The 17,508-nt window shown below is 43.6% G+C and overlaps 1 protein-coding gene across 3 annotated transcripts in view; it reads right to left on the reverse strand.

Moving 5' to 3' along the window:
• COG1 (component of oligomeric golgi complex 1) overlaps nucleotides 1-17,508 on the reverse strand; it is a 28,384-nt gene that overhangs the window by 739 nt on the left and 10,137 nt on the right. Inside the window, exons 9-14 of one of the 3 annotated variants that reach the window (XM_033960490.1) lie at nucleotides 16,928-17,089; nucleotides 15,975-16,102; nucleotides 15,637-15,745; nucleotides 9,326-9,435; nucleotides 5,770-5,851; nucleotides 1,367-1,412 (exon numbers count right to left, since the gene is read on the reverse strand). In XM_033960490.1, coding sequence (XP_033816381.1) covers nucleotides 1,401-1,412; nucleotides 5,770-5,851; nucleotides 9,326-9,435; nucleotides 15,637-15,745; nucleotides 15,975-16,102; nucleotides 16,928-17,089 — 603 coding nt within the window. In that variant the 3' untranslated portion in view covers nucleotides 1,367-1,400. Of the gene's footprint in view, nucleotides 1-1,366; nucleotides 1,413-5,769; nucleotides 5,852-9,325; nucleotides 9,436-15,636; nucleotides 15,746-15,969; nucleotides 16,103-16,927; nucleotides 17,090-17,508 lie in introns of those variants that run through there. The other 2 variants (XM_033960489.1, XR_004540823.1) reach the window with 2 other exon arrangements.

The following is a 17,508-nucleotide window of genomic DNA, read 5'->3' on the forward strand; positions in this document are numbered from 1 at the left end:
AGGAGCTTCTGCCCCGCTTCACTAGTAGACCACCACAAGACATTAAAAGTAAGGTGTGGAGAGGTCTGGGTGAGTTAGAAACTCGTGAATAACTGAATTCATAAATCCTAAACCCACAACTATGGAAAGGGGAGTGTACTCTCTAAATATAATATACACTTATTGTAAGCATCATGGTTGATATTCAAGCCCAGCATCCTGCCTCAAGTACAAAGCCAATTTCAAAATTGGCTAAAACTTTGTTACAGCTCAAATCCAAAGATAAGCATTGGCTTTAGCAGGGGTACAAAGCCAGCAGTAGTATTTCCTCCAAAAACTTGTAATAGAAGGAGTTAAAATGGCCTCCAGAAATAAATTCCATGACTTAACCACATGGTGCCTCATCTTTCTACAATTGGTTTTTAAATCTACTAGACTGATTTAGCATTAACATTTGTTTTAGTGTTCCCAATTTCACCATACTTGCACATGGCTATGTTTTAAGCTTTAACTGGTTTGTCGTTTGCCCCTTTTCTAGGTCCACCGAGTCCCGTTTTAGCTGGAACACTCACAACTGCACACACTAACAGGCTAAAGGCATAATTTGTCCTTTTCATTCACCCTTTTTAAGGATCCTAAGCATGCAGACAGAAGACACAAGAACCACTTTACTGAAGACCAGACCACAAGTGCTCTGAGCAGTTTGTAAAATCACACCCCCAAGGATTATTTTAAAAGAAGAGAAGAGCGACTAAAATGGTTAAGGGGCTGGAGGAGTTGCCGTACAGCGAAAGATTAGAGAAACTGGGCCTCTTCTCCCTCGAACAGAGGAGATGGATAGGGGACATGATTGAAACATTCAAGGTACTGAAGTAGATAAGGACAGGTTGTTCACCCTCTCCAAGGTAGGGAGAACAAGAGGGCACTCTCAAGTTGAAAGGGGATAGATTCCGTACGAACGTAAGAAAGTTCTTCTTCACCCAGAGAGTGGTAGAACGCTCTTCCGGAGTCTGTTATAGGGGAAACACCCTCCAGGGATTCAAATAGGGGAAAACACCCTCCAGGGATTCAAGACAAAGTTAGACAGGTTCGTGCTAAATCAGAACATACACAGGCAGGGCTGGTCTCAGTTGGGGCGCTGGTCTTTGACCAGGGGGCCGCCGTGTGAGCGGACTGCTGGGCACGATGGACCACCTGTCTGACCCAACAGCAGCAGTTCTTATGTTAGGAAGCCAATCATGAGCTGCCTACGGTGATGGAAAATGAAGCGCTTCATGACACACAAGCAATGGCGTGAGGTACATGCGAAAGCAGGACAGTAAAGCAGAAACATTGCCACACTCAGAACACAGCAACCTTTTTGTAAATTAAAAAAAAATAAAAATACCCCAATGAGACTTCCTCAGTAGTTATGGACCATCTCATGTAAAAAACTGAAACATTTATAAAAGTAGAAATTAAGTATAAGGACAACTGCAGAAAATAGTGTGTTGAAGTTGCTGGAGCCATGGCAGCCCCTGATGTCAAACCAAAATCTATAAGTCGTGCAAAACAATGATCTGATGAGAGAGAAAACCTGTACAGATTTCAGCAGGCTGGACATAGGGACAAAATTGAATATAAACAAAGGTTTGTGAAGAAGCTTCAAAGGCGGAACAATACTTTCTATTATTATGACAGGCAACGAGAATGTGAAGACAAGGGTGCAAACTTGAGTCTCTCCCACTAGGGCCACAGCCAGGGCTGAATTTTGGGGGTCATGGCCTGCTGCACAGTTCCACCACAACTCTGCGGCCCCTCCCTTCCTCCAGAGGGGAGAGGAGGGGGAAAGTCACTCTACCCACCCATTCCTACCTCCACTATTTCACTCCTCCTATGTACAAAGTAAGCCCTGCCCACATCTTACAAACATGCTATGATCAGAGATGGTACAAGGGCAGAAGTGTCCCTGTGATCCTCCCACCTTACACTCTTAATTACTGAGCCAGCAGTTCCCTGAGCTTAACTATCTCACCAATATACCTGATGTGCTGATGGTTCTTTGAGTTGGTCTGACTGTTAAGATCTATTGCTTTAATGCTTTTTACTGTCCCCAACAACAGCATAATCTTACCTGATAGTTGGGTAAGCCCTTGCTATGACTATGCAAGAGATGTAGTTTCCTATCTGAATCTACAAAGAAATATACCTATGTTACCATATGTCCAGGAAAACCAGGACATGTTCTTTTTAATGGGGGGGAGTCTCTCCAGGGTTAGCCAGCTCTCCTGACTCCCCCAATTAACTCCTCCCAAGCCACTGTAATTCAGTCTTCAAGCAGCTGGCAATAGCAACGAGGTGAGTCTGCTGCTGCCAGCCTGTCCCAGAAGCCACCTTTCTGCAGGTCCCGCCTATGCAGGAACAGGAAGTTGGTGCAGAGAGGTGGCTTCTGGGGCAGGCGAGCAGCAGCAAGCTCATCTCATCGCAGCTGCCGGGGAGAAGGCAGGTGGGGAAATCGGGAGCTGGAGACAGAGGTCACGAGGGGATGCAGCATTGGAGGTCAGAGGAGAGAGGGCTGAAGAATCAACATCACCAATCTGGAGAGGAGGGCTGAAGAAAGCAAGGTGGGAGAGGGGCTGGAGAAGCTTTATGGAAAGGAGAGTGTGCTGGAGAAAAGAGCATGAAGTAGGGTAGTGCTGAATGGGAGGGGAGAGATAGAAAGAGCAGGTTGGAAGGAGAGAGAGGGGCACCTGCAGGGAGGGGCTCTGGAAGGAGAGAGAGAGAAAGAAAGAAAAAGAAGCACCCACAGAAGGGGGGGAGGGTTGGAAGAAGAGAGAAAAGTATCTGTGGGGAAGGAGGGCTGGAGGAAGGTAGAGAAGCACTAAAAGGGGATCAAGGAAGTGGGTGAAAGGTGGGGGGGGCAAAGGGCAAGGCACTGGGGTGCAGTATGGGCAGGGTTATGTGTCCCTTTTTTTGTCTTCAAAAATATGGTAACCCTCTACATATGCCTGATGGCAAGTCTGAGAATCTAGAAGAGCTTTAGGCGGAGAGTCTGGGAAGCCTTGTACAGTAGTGACACGTCAGAGGAAAGTCCCTGCTGGGGCTGGCTACGAGCATCCTGTTTTGAGCGCTGCCTCCTGCCGCTCGGAGGGGGATTTGCGGCTCAGGACCACTGCCGCTTCGGGGGACTTTAATTTCTTTTCCCAGCTATTTTTTTTCCAGGTTAACCGAGATAAAATGAGATTACCATCTTATGTTGTACTTATTTTTGTTCAGGTTCTTTGTTCTAACTTCAAATAAATATATTGTGTCTTTATTTTGTACAAAAAGCAATATCTTAGATTTACTATACAGAGTAGGAGTCAGAGTTGAAAGTTTGGTGCACACTTCTCCCTCCGTATCCGCAGTTTCCATATCTGCGGATTCGCTTATTCGCGATTTTTCAGCTGCTGACTCCACCCCCTAATTTTCATCACTTAACCCGGTGTTTCACATTGGAAATCGCTGCTCCTGGTGGTTCCTGAAGGAAATCGCTGCTCCCGGCGTTGTACGGAGCAAATCACAGGTTGGGCTATTCACGGTTTATTATCTTTTTCAGGTCTATTTTACCGAAAAACTGCAAATAACATGCAAAAAGTTATTCGCGGTTTTTCGGTATTCACGGCTATGTTCTGCCCGCATCCCCCACGAATACAGAGGGAGAAGAGTACTGACTCCACAGCCCTGTCCTAGGCTTCCGGTATCTCATAGAATAACTTACAAATTATGCTTACTCACTTTCAAATCATTACTCTTTAAAACTCCTGCATTTATTTTTAAATTATTAATTCCTTACTTCTCGAATAGAATATTACGGTCAAACGAACAACATCTATTGACTATTCCTTCTCTCAAGATCATCAATACCAGATGACAATTTATTTTTTCCGTTACGGCCCCTCAAGTCTGGAACTCTCTTCCAATTTATTTGAGAGAAGAACAAAATCTGGATAAATTTAAGACTAACTTAAAAACATTTCTTTTCAAAGATGCTTTTGAGTGATAATTCTCACCCTTGGATTTATTAATTATGTTGATTTTAATTAATGAATTTTATATCCCCTACCTTGTGTTTTTTCCCTGACTATTCTTTCTATAATATTTTGTAGTTCAAATCCCTTTTTTCTTGTTTGTGAAGTTTGTGAATAGTCTGGTTTGATTTTAAGTTTCTGTTAAATATTGTATTATTTTTTAATATTGTAATTTTTAATGTTTATTATTTATGTTCATCGCTTTGAAGTATGATTAAGCGATTAATCAAATACACTAATAAACTTGAAACTTCTCCAGCCATGTTCACTTTTACAGCGCAAATCTGAGCTTCTTAACTTGTTGTGACTCTGGAAGAAGATAACTCACAGGAATTAGAGGACCTCAGAAAGAGCTGATCAAATTAGCAGGACACGGAACTCAAATACCAGAACTGGGTATCAGCCAGAATTAGATTAAATACGTAGCAGTTTGCTTAAGTTTTATTAGAATTTGTTATACCGCTTGTTCTTACAAGGTCCAAGCGGTTTACAAAGATGCAAAATTTAGAAAATAAAATGCTAGAGCGCGCATGCGCTCTCGAAAAATCGTGCAGTGTGGCGCCGTGAGGTGTGCTTCTGTGGCAACATTCTAACCTCACGGCGCATGCGGGGGCTGAAGGCGCGCGACTGTGCTCTCTCCCTGCCTCGGCGCGTCACCGCCCGCCCTCTCTCGCCGCTGCCTCTCACTCACTGCCTGCCCGCGTCCTCGCCGTGTCACCTCACTCGCTGCCGCCGATCCTCTTCAGAGCAGCCTGCGATCGTGGCCGGCTTTAAAGAACCTCGCAGGCCGCTCTCCAACCTCAGTAGCACGCTCCCTCTGACGCACAGGATCGCGTCAGAGGGAACGTGCTACCGAGTTGGAGAGCAGCCTGCGAGGTTCGCTAAAGCCAGCCACCACGATCGCAGGCTGCTTTGAAGAGGAGCAGGCCAGAAGACGCCGGGATGGAGGGGAGGGTAAGAAGGGGATCAGTACCGGGAGCCAGGGGGAAAGGGAAAGGGGGCTGCTTTGAGGGGAGGGGTGTGCTGGGGGAGACAGAAGGGGCCATGGATAGGGAGAGGGAAAGGGGGCTGCTTTGGGGGGGAGGTGTGCTGGGGACAGCTTTGCTCTGGGAGGAGACAGAAGGGGCCATGGAGAGATAGGGAGAGGGAAAGGGGGCTACTTTGGGGGGGAGGTGTGCTGGGGACAGACAGCTTTGCTGGGGGGGGGAAGACAGAAGAGGGCCATGGAGAGATAGTTAGGGAGAGGGCTTCTAACACCCGTTAATGTAACGGGCTTAAAGACTAGTTTAGAAAATAACTCCATTTAAAACAGGACAGACCTACATAGCATTAAAACATACATACATTCATATCTAGATACCAGATACAATATCTCTCTTGTACTAATAATGTTAAATTACAGGATGTCTGCTAAGAGTCCTGATTCCTCTAATATATGTGAATTGAATCAGATAAAACAATCTACTCCAGATGCTTCCAGTATCTGTTTCTCCAGCCCCCTCCCGCTCGCAATATGAGCTAGGACACATGAAATTCCATTAGAATTTCATACAAAACTATATTTACTAAACAGCAAACACCGCACAAATATCTAACAATATTAAAACTGAATTTTAAGCTTCAACACAATATTACACCTTTGATGCATTTAAATTCACCTTCTTGGCTTTTAATCGATTGATGCCTCAGTAAACCAAATCTTGTGGCTTTGTTCCTCTCCCGTTCTTACTGCCTCACTCACCTGAGTTTTGTGGGCCTCTGTGACCTGGGAACCCAATTTGGCCTTGCGAGAGCTCGACATGCTAAGTGGAAGCAGTCCAAACCTTAATTGGGGGGGGGGGGGAGAGCTGCATTAATAAAATCTTTAAAACTGACAATGTAGAAATATAAAAAAGCAACATTAACAAACTACTTCAAACTAGAAAGAGCGTCAGGAAATAAATACTGGCCTGAATTGACAGAATATATATAGCATTATCCTCTAAGTATATAATCTGCAAGAGTGAAAGGATGTAGATTGGAGCTCAGTTTATTTCTGAACGTAGCGATGTAGATAGGAAGCTGCATTTATCATGCATATATGTTCAGGTATCTGCTGCTGCTTCAGAAAAAACATTTTAAAACTAGGGCTGCATTTTGATTAAAATTTAATAGCGCAATTAAAAAAGGTATGTCATTTAATTTTCCCGACTGCAGCTCCTTGCGATTCTAGGCAATAGAGGGATAAGTGACTTGCTGCAGCGGAAACAAAAATAAACAAACATTACCTTTAATTGCAATTAAATTCTAATCAAAATGCAGTCCTAAATAATCAAAAAGTAATGAAAAGATATATATAAAATACAAATTGAGAAATGACAAATTAAAGAATCTAAAACACTTTGCAGAATAGTTATAAACAGCCCCTATTTAAAACAGAGATTTCTTGGCCCTGGACTTTCCTCCAGCTTCTTTGGGCCTTTAACTCAACTGAAAACTGAAACAATTGCTGGAAAAGTGCCACAAATTTTCTTTCATATACCTGGGATCCTGCCCCCCACCCAAAAAAAAAAAAAAAAAAAAGAGAGAGACATCCTTCTTTCCCTCTGCCCAGTCATTGCAAATATCCTGAACCAAAGAGCATGGATTGCAGCTCCCTCCAGAGGTATATATCTGCAATCTCAATCTGATACACAGAGGTCACCGTAGTAGAACAGCAAATGCAACATTTTCAAAGACCCTCAGGGATAATCTATCTAGGGACCAAAGGTGTGCATGAATGAAGGCCAGATCTCCTAGACAGCAGCGTGCAGCACTGACATGAGACAGAACTTGCCTTAAAAGCTTAAGTGGAGCACTGGATCTTCAAATATGGTAAAGCAGGGGATCTCAAAGTCTCTCCTCGAGGGCCGCAATCCAGTCGGGTTTTCAGGATTTCCCCAATGAATATGCACTGCTTTCAATGCATATTCATTGGGGAAATCCTGAAAACCCGACTGGATTGCGGCCCTCAAGGAGGGACTTTGAGATCCCTGTGGTAAAGTCAACGTATCACAGGACACAATCAGCTCTGGAACACATTGCCAGAGAATATGGTAAGAGCGGATAGCGTAGCTGCGTTTAAGAAAGGTTTGGACAAGTTCCTGGAGGAAAAGTTCATAGTCTGTTATTGAGAAAGATATGGGGGAAGCCACTGCTTGCCCTGGATCGGTAGCATGGAATGTTGCTACTCTTTGGGATTCTAGAATCTTGTTACTCTCTGGGATTCCGGAATCTGGCTATTCTTTGAGATTCTGTATGGAATGTTGCTACTCTTTGGGATTCTAGAATCTTGTTACTCTCTGGGATTCCGGAATCTTGCTATTCTTTGAGATTCTCTATGGAATGTTGCTACTCTTTGGGATTCTAGAATCTTGTTACTCTCTGGGATTCCGGAATCTTGTTACTCTGTGGGATTCCGGAATCTTGCTATTCTTTGAGATTCTGTATGGAATGTTGTTACTCTTTGGGATTCTAGAATCTTGTTACTCTCTGGGATTCCGGAATCTGGCTATTCTTTGAGATTCTGTATGGAATGTTGCCACTGTTTGGGATTCTAGAATCTTGTTACTCTCTGGGATTGCGGAATCTTGTTATTCTTTGAGATTCTGTATGGAATGTTGTTACTGTTTGGGATTCTAGAATCTTGTTACTCTCTGGGATTCCGGAATCTTGTTATTCTTTGAGATTCTGTATGGAATGTTGTTACTCTTTGGGATTCTAGAATCTTGTTACTCTCTGGGATTCCGGAATCTTGCTATTCTTTGAGATTCTGTATGGAATGTTGCCACTCTTTGGGATTCTAGAATCTTGTTGCTCTCTGGGATTCCGGAATCTTGCTATTCTTTGAGATTCTGTATGGAATGTTGCCACTCTTTGGGATTCTAGAATCTTGTTACTCTCTGGGATTCCGGAATCTTGTTATTCTTTGAGATTCTGTATGGAATGTTGTTACTGTTTGGGATTCTAGAATCTTGTTACTCTCTGGGATTCCGGAATCTTGTTATTCTTTGAGATTCTGTATGGAATGTTGTTACTCTTTGGGATTCTAGAATCTTGTTACTCTCTGGGATTCCGGAATCTTGCTATTCTTTGAGATTCTGTATGGAATGTTGCCACTCTTTGGGATTCTAGAATCTTGTTGCTCTCTGGGATTCCGGAATCTTGCTATTCTTTGAGATTCTGTATGGAATGTTGCCACTCTTTGGGATTCTAGAATCTTGTTACTCTCTGGGATTCCGGAATCTTGCTATTGTTTGAGATTCTGTCTGGAATGTTGCTACTCTTTGGGATTCTAGAATCTTGTTACTCTCTGGGATTCCGGAATCTTGCTATTCTTTGAGATTCTGTATGGAGCGTTGCTACACCTTGGGTTTTGGCCAAGGACTAGTGACCTGGAGTGGCCACCGTGAGAACGGGCTACTGGGCTTGATGGACCTTCGGTCTGTCCCAGTAAGGCTATTCTTATGTTCTTATGCTTCCAAAATCAGTTCCTTAGTGACTAATTTCACTCTAGGGTAGAATGCAGAGACTATTCAGTGCTTTGTATAAAATAAGTACCTAGATATAATATGTACAAGTGCTTTGATTGAAACCGCAAAAAGGTGCTATATCACATCCCATCCCCTTTTCCTTTCCTCTTGTAAAGTACAGGAATTGCCAGACTGAAGGTCCATCAAGCCCAGTATCCTCTTTCCAACAGTGGCCAACCCAGGTCCCAAGTAACAAAACAGATTTTATGCTGGAATAAGCAGTGGATTTCCCCAAGCCATCTCAATAATGGCCAATGGACTTCTCTTTTAGGAAATTAGCCAAACCTTTTTTAAACCCTGCTAAGCTAACTGATTTCACCACATTCTCCACAAATGAATTACAGAGTTTAATTATAAGTTGTGGGAAGAAACATTTTCTCTGGTTTTAAATCTACTGCTTAGCAGCTTCATTGCATGCCTCCTACTCCTAGTATTTTTGGAAAGAGTGAACAAGCGATTCACATCTACCCTTTTCACTCCACTCATTATTTTATAGACCTCTATCATATCACCCCTAAGCCGTCTCTTCTCCAATCTGAAGAGCCCTGACCGCTTTAACCTCTCCTCATAGGGAAGTCAACCCATCCCTTTAATCATTTTTTGTCGCCCTTCTCTGTACCTTTTCTAATTCCGCTATATCTTTTTTGAGATACGGTGACCAGAACTGCACACAGTATTCTCGCTTTTTTTTAAATTGATGAAAACACTGAAGAGTATTAACCCACCTAGGTAGAAACAAAATCTTACCGAATTTGGCTCGATGCTAATGGCAGGATGTTGTGCGTCTCCTGAGAACTGAATGTGGCATTTCTGCTGCTGCATTGATTCTCTGTCCCTGTCATCAATCCAAACAAAACCTAGAATGCAAGGACAGAGAGTTCTGAGGGTGGGGAGACGGCTGATGTGCCCCTCCCAACCCCCTCCTATTCACAGTAGCAGCACTGAAATTAATAAGCTCTGCTTGGTGGCAGCAAATAGGAACAAGACTATTAAACAACAAATACAGATTTGGGGAGATGGATGGAGAATACACGTGAGCAAAGGGCTCCTTTTACAAAGGCGCGTTAGCGTTTTAACGCACGTAATGGCGCACGCTAAACCACCGGCCGCGCTAGCCGCTACCGCCTCCTCTTGAGCAGGCGGTAGTTTTTGGCTAGCGCATGATGAAAAGCCGTTACCACGGCTGAGTAAAAGGAGCCCAAAATCTAATAAAGCAGGCTCTCATTACGTATCTATAACTTTTTTCCTCCTCAGTGGGCTTACATAAATCTGGGGACAAATTTCATCAAAAACAGAATCTCATGCTTTTTGGGAAATAGGCTGAAGGAATACAAAAAGATAAACAAGACGGAGCCCACATCACCTCAGTAGATGTCCCTTCAGTGATGTCAGCAAGGTCTAACCTGCCTGAGACTGCTCTTCTCTTCCCTGGACTCTGTTGCGCATCCCTCCCTCCCTCAGATTGCACCCTGACCTTCTACCAAATTTACTAAGACACAAAATTCTTATACTGGTTCTTTAAATTCTCCAGCATCTAATGAACTGCAGGCAGTCCCCGGGTTAAGAACGGGTTCCGTTTTTAAAACCGTTCTTAAGTTGAATTTGTATGTAACTCGGATCCTAGTATTCTTTCCACCTTCTCCACTTCCCTGAGGCCCCTCTTGCATCCCTTTCCATCCATCCCACTGTTCCCTCTCCACCACATCCAACATTATTTCCTCTCATCTCTACCTCACTCCTATTCCCACCACCATGTCCAATAATTCTCTCCCCCTCCCTAAGCCCAACAATTCTCCTCTTTCTTCATTTCCCCATGTGCACCATATCTCTTCTTCCCTCTCACTCACACACCCAATTCTCCCATTCTAGTCCCTCCCCCACCTTAGCATCTCTTTCCCTAACTCCCTCCATTCTTCCTTCCTATGGACCAAGTTCATGCTTCCCTCCCTCCATTCTGTGTCCCAATGCGACCCTCTCTTTCCCTCCCTCTCTCCATTCTGTTCCCCAAGTACGTGCCCCTCCCTCCTGCGGGTGTTTACCTTTTGGTCGGCTCCCTCCTTCTTCCAGCCACAGTCATTTCTCTTCACAAAGCTGTGATCCGCTGAGCTGGAAGCCTTCCTTTTGACATCAGAGAGGGAAGGCATCCAGCTCAGCCACGAGCCACACGTAGGAGCTGCTGCCAGAGGCTTTGTGAAATGACTGCAGCTGGAAGAAGGAGGGAGCCGGCAGAAGAAAGTAAGCACCTATGCATCTTTTAGGACTCTTATAGTGTTGAGTAATCCAACAATCAATATAGGCATGTGAGATCTTTTAGAGGAAGACATAATGGTTACTGTGGATGGGCCATTTGGCTTTTATCTGCCATCATGTTTCTATAACCATAAAGCTCTATGACCTCACAATGCAAGTGTAAATAGCCTTAGCCTATAGGAAGAGGAGATGCAAATGTTGAGCCTTAGCCAATAGGGAGAGGAGGAGATAGTGGATGCTCCAGATGGGCCATTTGGCCTTTATCTGCCAATATGTTTCTATGTTTCTAGGTGCTGCCACTTCTATCCAATATCTTTATCTTGGAGGTGATGCATTAAGCCTCATTTTTGTTCCCTGCTTCAATGTAGATGCAGCTACATCTTGGTATATTTCTAGATCATGTGTGTCCCATTGTACCTGATTTTGTAGGCACACCTTAGCAAGCACAGCTTCTTCGGTTTTGAAATCCGCAAAACAGGCAATGATATATTTTGGGCAGTTGGGTATACTGCACCCTAATGCCCGGTGTGCCCAAACTATTTGAATATCTGCTTCTTGAAATTGGGCGTGTTTCCTCTGATAATTTCCTGGGCTGCCAATCCACAATTACTATAATCCAGCAGTTCCAGTAGCCCCAAGATACAGATGTTGCATATCTGCTTTGATTTTCTAAATCTTCTAGTTTATCTAATATGTATGATTCCGTGTGTATCAAAATTGGAAAGCACCTCAGTATGTTCCTCCAATTCTCCTATCCACCAAACTCACAGATCTCACCTCGTAGATCCACTGCTAAGGAGGTCAGTTCCTTATGCACTATTTTTAAGTCTGTCCTGATTTCTTGCAGGATGGAGCCAAAGATCGTGGTTGAGTCCGAGTTGGCATCCTGCTCTCACACAGTGAGCCCCGGGTTTAGCTCCTGTGTCCCATCCAGTAAAGTTTTGTAACTCTGAAGTCGCAGTGGCAGCTGGCCGGGCACCATTTTACCAATGTGATGGTGATCCAGGGTGCCTGGCTGGTATGCAAATCTGTTGAGATTAAGAGCCCCTGGAGCTCCGTAAAGCAAGCGGTGTACTGACTATAACGCAGCTGAAATGGGGGGGGGGGTGGATCTTGCGTTAGCGATGGAGAGGATAACCAGGGAGGCACGAAATTTCAAACCGTTCTTCAGATATGTTAAAGGGAAACAGCCGGCTAGGGAGGAGGTGGGACTGCTGGACGACAGAAACAGGAAGGGAGTAGTGAAGGAGGAGAAAGAAGTTGTGGAAAGACTTAACATGTTCTTTTCGTCTGTATTTACGAACGAAGACACAACCAACATACCGGAACCTGAGCAATTCTTCAATGGAAATCAAGCAGAAAAATTAACATCCATGGAAGTGAGCCTTGAAGATGTGCGCAGGCAGATTGAAAAATTAAAAACTGACAAATCCCCGTGTCCGGACGCAATCCATCCAAGGGTTCTGAAAGAATTAAAGGGGGAGATAGCGGAACTACTGCAGCAAATTTGCAACCTATCCCTGAAAACAGGTGTAATGTAATGTAATTTTATTTCTTATATACCGCTAATCCGTTAGATTCGAAGCGGTTTACAGAAAATATACATTAAGGATGCAATAAGATAAGATAGGTACTTAGAAATTCCCTTACTGTCCAGAAGGCTCACAATCTAACTAAAGTACCTGAGAACAAACAAATTAGTAAATAATAGAGAGGTAAATAAAGATAGAGGAAAAAAATGAGATATGAAGCATCCTAACAAGAATATATTGAACTCTCAATACCATACTTTTAAAGCAAAATGTACAATCCAAAATAATAATGTAATGGGGAAAAAAAAAAAAACAAAACTAAATTAGATAAAAATATAATTTTAAGAATTAAATAAAATATAGAAATGTAAAAAGAAAAATAAACATTAGAAGTGAGGAAAAAAAGGTAAAGGAAGGAATATGAATAGAATGGAATGAGAAACCGTTAAAACAATAGAATTCTGAGGAAATTTAAATGAAAACTAAACAAATAGATAAAAAAGAAAAAGATATAATATGCACAATGGAATAAAAGTTAGGAAGGACTTAATTTCATTTCCATCGATCATCAATGTCATCATCCCTAGTGCTTTAGCCATTTCAACCAGACAACTGCCATCATCGGCTTCTGCACATCAGCCATGGGTCCACTTTTTCAAAGCAGTGAGAAACATCTCTCGATTTACTGGCTTACTGTCCATTACACTCAACAGCTCTCAGATCTTCCGGCTCCAATTTTCCGCTCCTTGGTCCGGACTATGCAACTCATTCAACCAGCCCTCACACTTGATGGCATCGTCCCTCACAACAGCACTCCAAGCCGGATGCGGGACATCAGGCGCAGTGAGACTCCAGGCATGATGAAAAGCCAATCTCCGGACCTCCCATCCTGCTGATGTCGCACTGCCAGTAGGAAATCCGAAGCTGCATCGCTGCAGGAAGCCAGAGTCCACGCCGATCACCTCAGACATGGCGCATCTGCCTCGACAACCGCCTCCACTCGACGACTCAGTCACCCTCTGTCGACCTCGGCAACGCTCCCCCTCCGGCTCTCTACCATCAGCCCTACTTGCCATGGATCGGTCGCCAGGCACAGCTTAGGATCGCCAATGTTATCAGGTGAGAAAGAGGCCAGCCGCCAGGCACAGCTCAGGATCGCCAAAGGTGCAGGAATACCAGGTGAGAACAAGGCCTTTCTGACAGACCGAGAACAAAGGTCAAATCAGAACTGTCGGATCAAAGTCCACAAGTGAAGTCCCAACCAGTATAAAAAATCAAAGAAGATTAAAAAATAACACAGATAAAAATAACAATTAAATAAATAAACAAAAACAGCAGGAAAACCAAAAAGAAAAAGAAATAAAAGAGAACAAAAGGAGACAGCACAAATGGTGACTTAATAGGCTGCCATCTTGTTAGAATGTTATACCAGAGGATTGGAAGATAGCCAACGTCACGCCCTTCTTTAAAAAGGGATCAAGAGGTGACCTGGGAAACTATAGACCGGTGAGTCTGACCTCGGTTCCGGGGAAAATGGCGGAAGCACTGATAAAAGAAAACATCGATGAACACTTGGAAAGAAACGAATTTCTGAAAACAAGCCAACATGGTTTCTGCAGGGGAAGATCGTGCCTAACTAACTTATTACACTTCTTCGAAAGAATTAACAAACGGATGGACAGAGGAGACCCCATAGACATCATATATCTTGATTTCCAAAAAACCTTTGACAAGGTGCCTCATGAGTGTCTACTCCGGAAATTGAAGAACTATGGGGTGGACGGAGACGTACATAGATGGATCAGAAACTGGTTGGCGGGTAGGAAACAGAGGGTAGGGGGTGAAGGGCCACTACTCAGACTGGAGGAGGGTCACAAGTGGTGTTCCGCAGGGCTTGGTGCTCGGGCCGCTGCTATTTAATATATTCATAAATGATCTAGAAACAGGGGCGAAGTGTGAGATAATAAAATTTACAGAGGACACCAAACTATTTAGTGGAGCTCAGACCAAAGAGGACTGCGAAGAATTGCAAAGGGACTTGAACAAACTAGGGGAATGGGCGACGAGATGGCAGATGAAGTTCAACGTTGAGAAATGTAAAGTACTACATGTGGGAAGCAGAACTCAAGGTACAACTATACGACGGGAGGGATGTTATTGAATGAGAGTACCCAAGAAAGGGACTTAGGGGTAATGGTGGATATGACAATGAAGCCGACGGCAAAGTGCGCAGCGGCCGCTAAGAGAGCGAATAGAATGCTAGGTATAATCAAGGGTATTACAACCAGGACGAAAGAAGTTATCCTGCCGCTGTATCGGGCGATGGTGCGCCCACATCTGGAATACTGCATCCAATATTGGTCGCCGTACCTTAAGAAGGATATGGCGTTACTCGAGAGGGTTCAGAGGAGAGCGACACATCTGATAAAAGGGATGGAAAACCTTTCATACACTGAGAGATTGGAGAAACTGGGTCTCTTTTCCCTGGAAAAGAGAAGACTTAGAGGGGATATGATAGAGACTTACAAGATTATGAAGGGCATAGAGAGAGTAGAGAGGGACAGATTCTTCAAACTTTCAAGTAATAAAAGAACAAGAGGGCATTCAGAAAAGTTGAAAGGGGACAGATTCAAAATGAATGCTAGGAAGTTCTTCTTTACCCAACGTGTGGTGGACACCTGGAATGCGGTTCCAGAGGGTGTAATAGGGCAGAGTACGGTACTGGGGTTCAAGAAAGGATTGGATAGAGGGGTATAGATAGAGGATTACTGCACAGGTCCTGGGCCTGTTGGGCTGCCGCGTGAGTGGACTGCTGGGCACGATGGACCTCAGGGTCTGACACAGCAGAGGCATTGCTTATGTTCTTATTGGTAGCTACAGGCTCGGAGCTCTAAGCTCAGGCATCAGTGTTAAGTCAGCGAAGTCCACAAGGTCTCTTCTCTACCATCTCTCACACAGACCTATCGGATAAAAATAGCAAGAGCGCAAAGCCTGCTGTGGTATAGGCCAGAGTGCGACAGAATCCACCAGGTAAAAATCAGTAGAGTCAAAATTGGAGAGGAAAAAGCCAAGAGCTTGGCACTTATGTCCTCCCTCTAGGCCACCATACTGGATCTTCCTGCAACAGGATTTTACAGTCTGTCTTTCTTCTTCTAGAATGGCAATTTTTTTTTTGTTTGGTTTTGTGGCGCCAACGCAGAATCCTTAGAACTTTCCCAACCTAGGAAATTTTTCATAAACATATGAGTGGTTCTCAGAAACAACTCCCAGACTTACAGATGTGCGCTGGACCAGACGATTAAGGTTGCTGTTTAAGTGCGGAGTAAAAACATCCAGGTCAAATGGGTCAATATGGCTCTCCAGAAGATCTGCTACCTTCTGAATCCTGCAGAGAGATGGTATAATGTATGAGCTTACAAGATCACTTCCTGTGACACGCAACAACCCTCCTCCAAAACAAAAATTCACAGCTTCTACTCTAGTGCTAAAAAAAGAGCAGACATTATACCCTGAGCTTCTATTCCTCCCAGACAACCTTTAGCATTCTTCTGGAAGTATTTTCAAGAGAAGGTAAATGTGCTCCTGACAGAGAGGAGAAGCAGTATATACCACACCGTGTGTCCTGTTTGTTCCTGCTTCCTTTCAGGTCTTCGCTCCGAGGAGTTAAAAGTATATTCAGATAACGCAGGTCATACAATAACTGCAGAGCCCTGTTCTGGGTCATGGGAAAGACATCTTGGCTCTGTAACACACAAAGCAATGAGTGGAAAGTCTTAACCACACGGTTTCGCTGTACTAAGCTCTGTATTCAAGAATAGAGCTGCCAGTCTCAACTATTTATTTGTCACTGGCTCACCAAAATAAAATCAATGGTCCTCAAAGGCCATCAGAAACCAATCTCTCTCCAGAACAGAGTACAGGCAGTCCCCGGGTTAAGAACGAGTTACGTTTATAAAGTTGTTCTTAAGTCGGATTTGTATGTAACTCAGAACTTGTAGATTTTCAGATTCTGCTCCCAGCTGACAAAAGGGCCAACTGTCAGTGTTCCCTCTAAGGTAGAGCATGCACAACCACACTCTGTTCTTAATGTGGCCACGCATCATTCTTGGATCCGCTAAGAGAGAAGCGTAGGAGTCTATGCCACTGGAAATACTGCACAGTGAAATCAAATGAAGCCACGACCACGTTCTTAAGTACGAGTCATACTTAAGTTGGGATCTGTAACTCAGGACTGCCTGTACACCTGCATCCTGAATCTTGCCACTAGGTGGTGTCATTGTGCCAATTCCACATAAAATCCATGCAATTACAAAATTGGTTAAGCCAATTTATTTGAAGTACCAAATTAGTTACATTAAGTTTGCTACACCAGAAATTTCCGTTAACCATAAAAAATTGTTAAATTAAGAAAAATGTTCTTTATAAACCCAGTTCTTGTCCAACAGTGACACAATATCCTCTGGAAACATCTGGATGACAAAATCTGTTTGGTAGGTCAAAATCCCAACAAAGCCTATAATTCCCCCCCCCCCCCCAATTCTCAGCCCCAAACCTTCAAACAACATACCTTGTGCTGCTTCTCCCTGGCGAGCTTCTCATAGCTGGCAGTGACCTCAGTCAGGCAGCCCCTCAAGAGTGCCTGCAGCATAACCTTGGGCAGGGCATGGCCCCCCACCCGATTAACTTCCTGGCACAGGCTGAATAGGAGTGATTGAACATACCAAGATACCTGCAACAGGAAAATGAGAATAGCGGATATTCACAATTTTAGAAAGGCAATTTTAGAAAGGCAAAATGAAATTGAAGAGATTGCAAGAGGCAACCAACAACTTAAACTATCTCTTCCTTCCAGAAAAGGGATTAAAGGAGTTAAGATTTTTGGTCAATCTTTGATTTTTAAGTTTCCCCAACTTTGGAATAATCTTCCGCTCCTTTTAAGAAGCTCTGGTTCTTTTCCATTCTTCCGTAAACTCTTGAAAACCACTTTATTCACTAAGCACTTTGGAAATTAATTTTCTTCAAAATCTTTCTTCTTATGGTTCTTATTTGTTTAATTAACTATTGTAAACAGAGTCGAGCATTCTTAGAATGAAGACTCGGTATATAAAGCCAAGCATTAGATTAGATTAAATTACATACAATCTCAGC

The sequence above is a fragment of the Geotrypetes seraphini genome, chromosome 10 (genome assembly GCF_902459505.1).
Source record: "Geotrypetes seraphini chromosome 10, aGeoSer1.1, whole genome shotgun sequence".
In the NCBI taxonomy this organism is placed as follows: domain Eukaryota; kingdom Metazoa; phylum Chordata; class Amphibia; order Gymnophiona; family Dermophiidae; genus Geotrypetes; species Geotrypetes seraphini.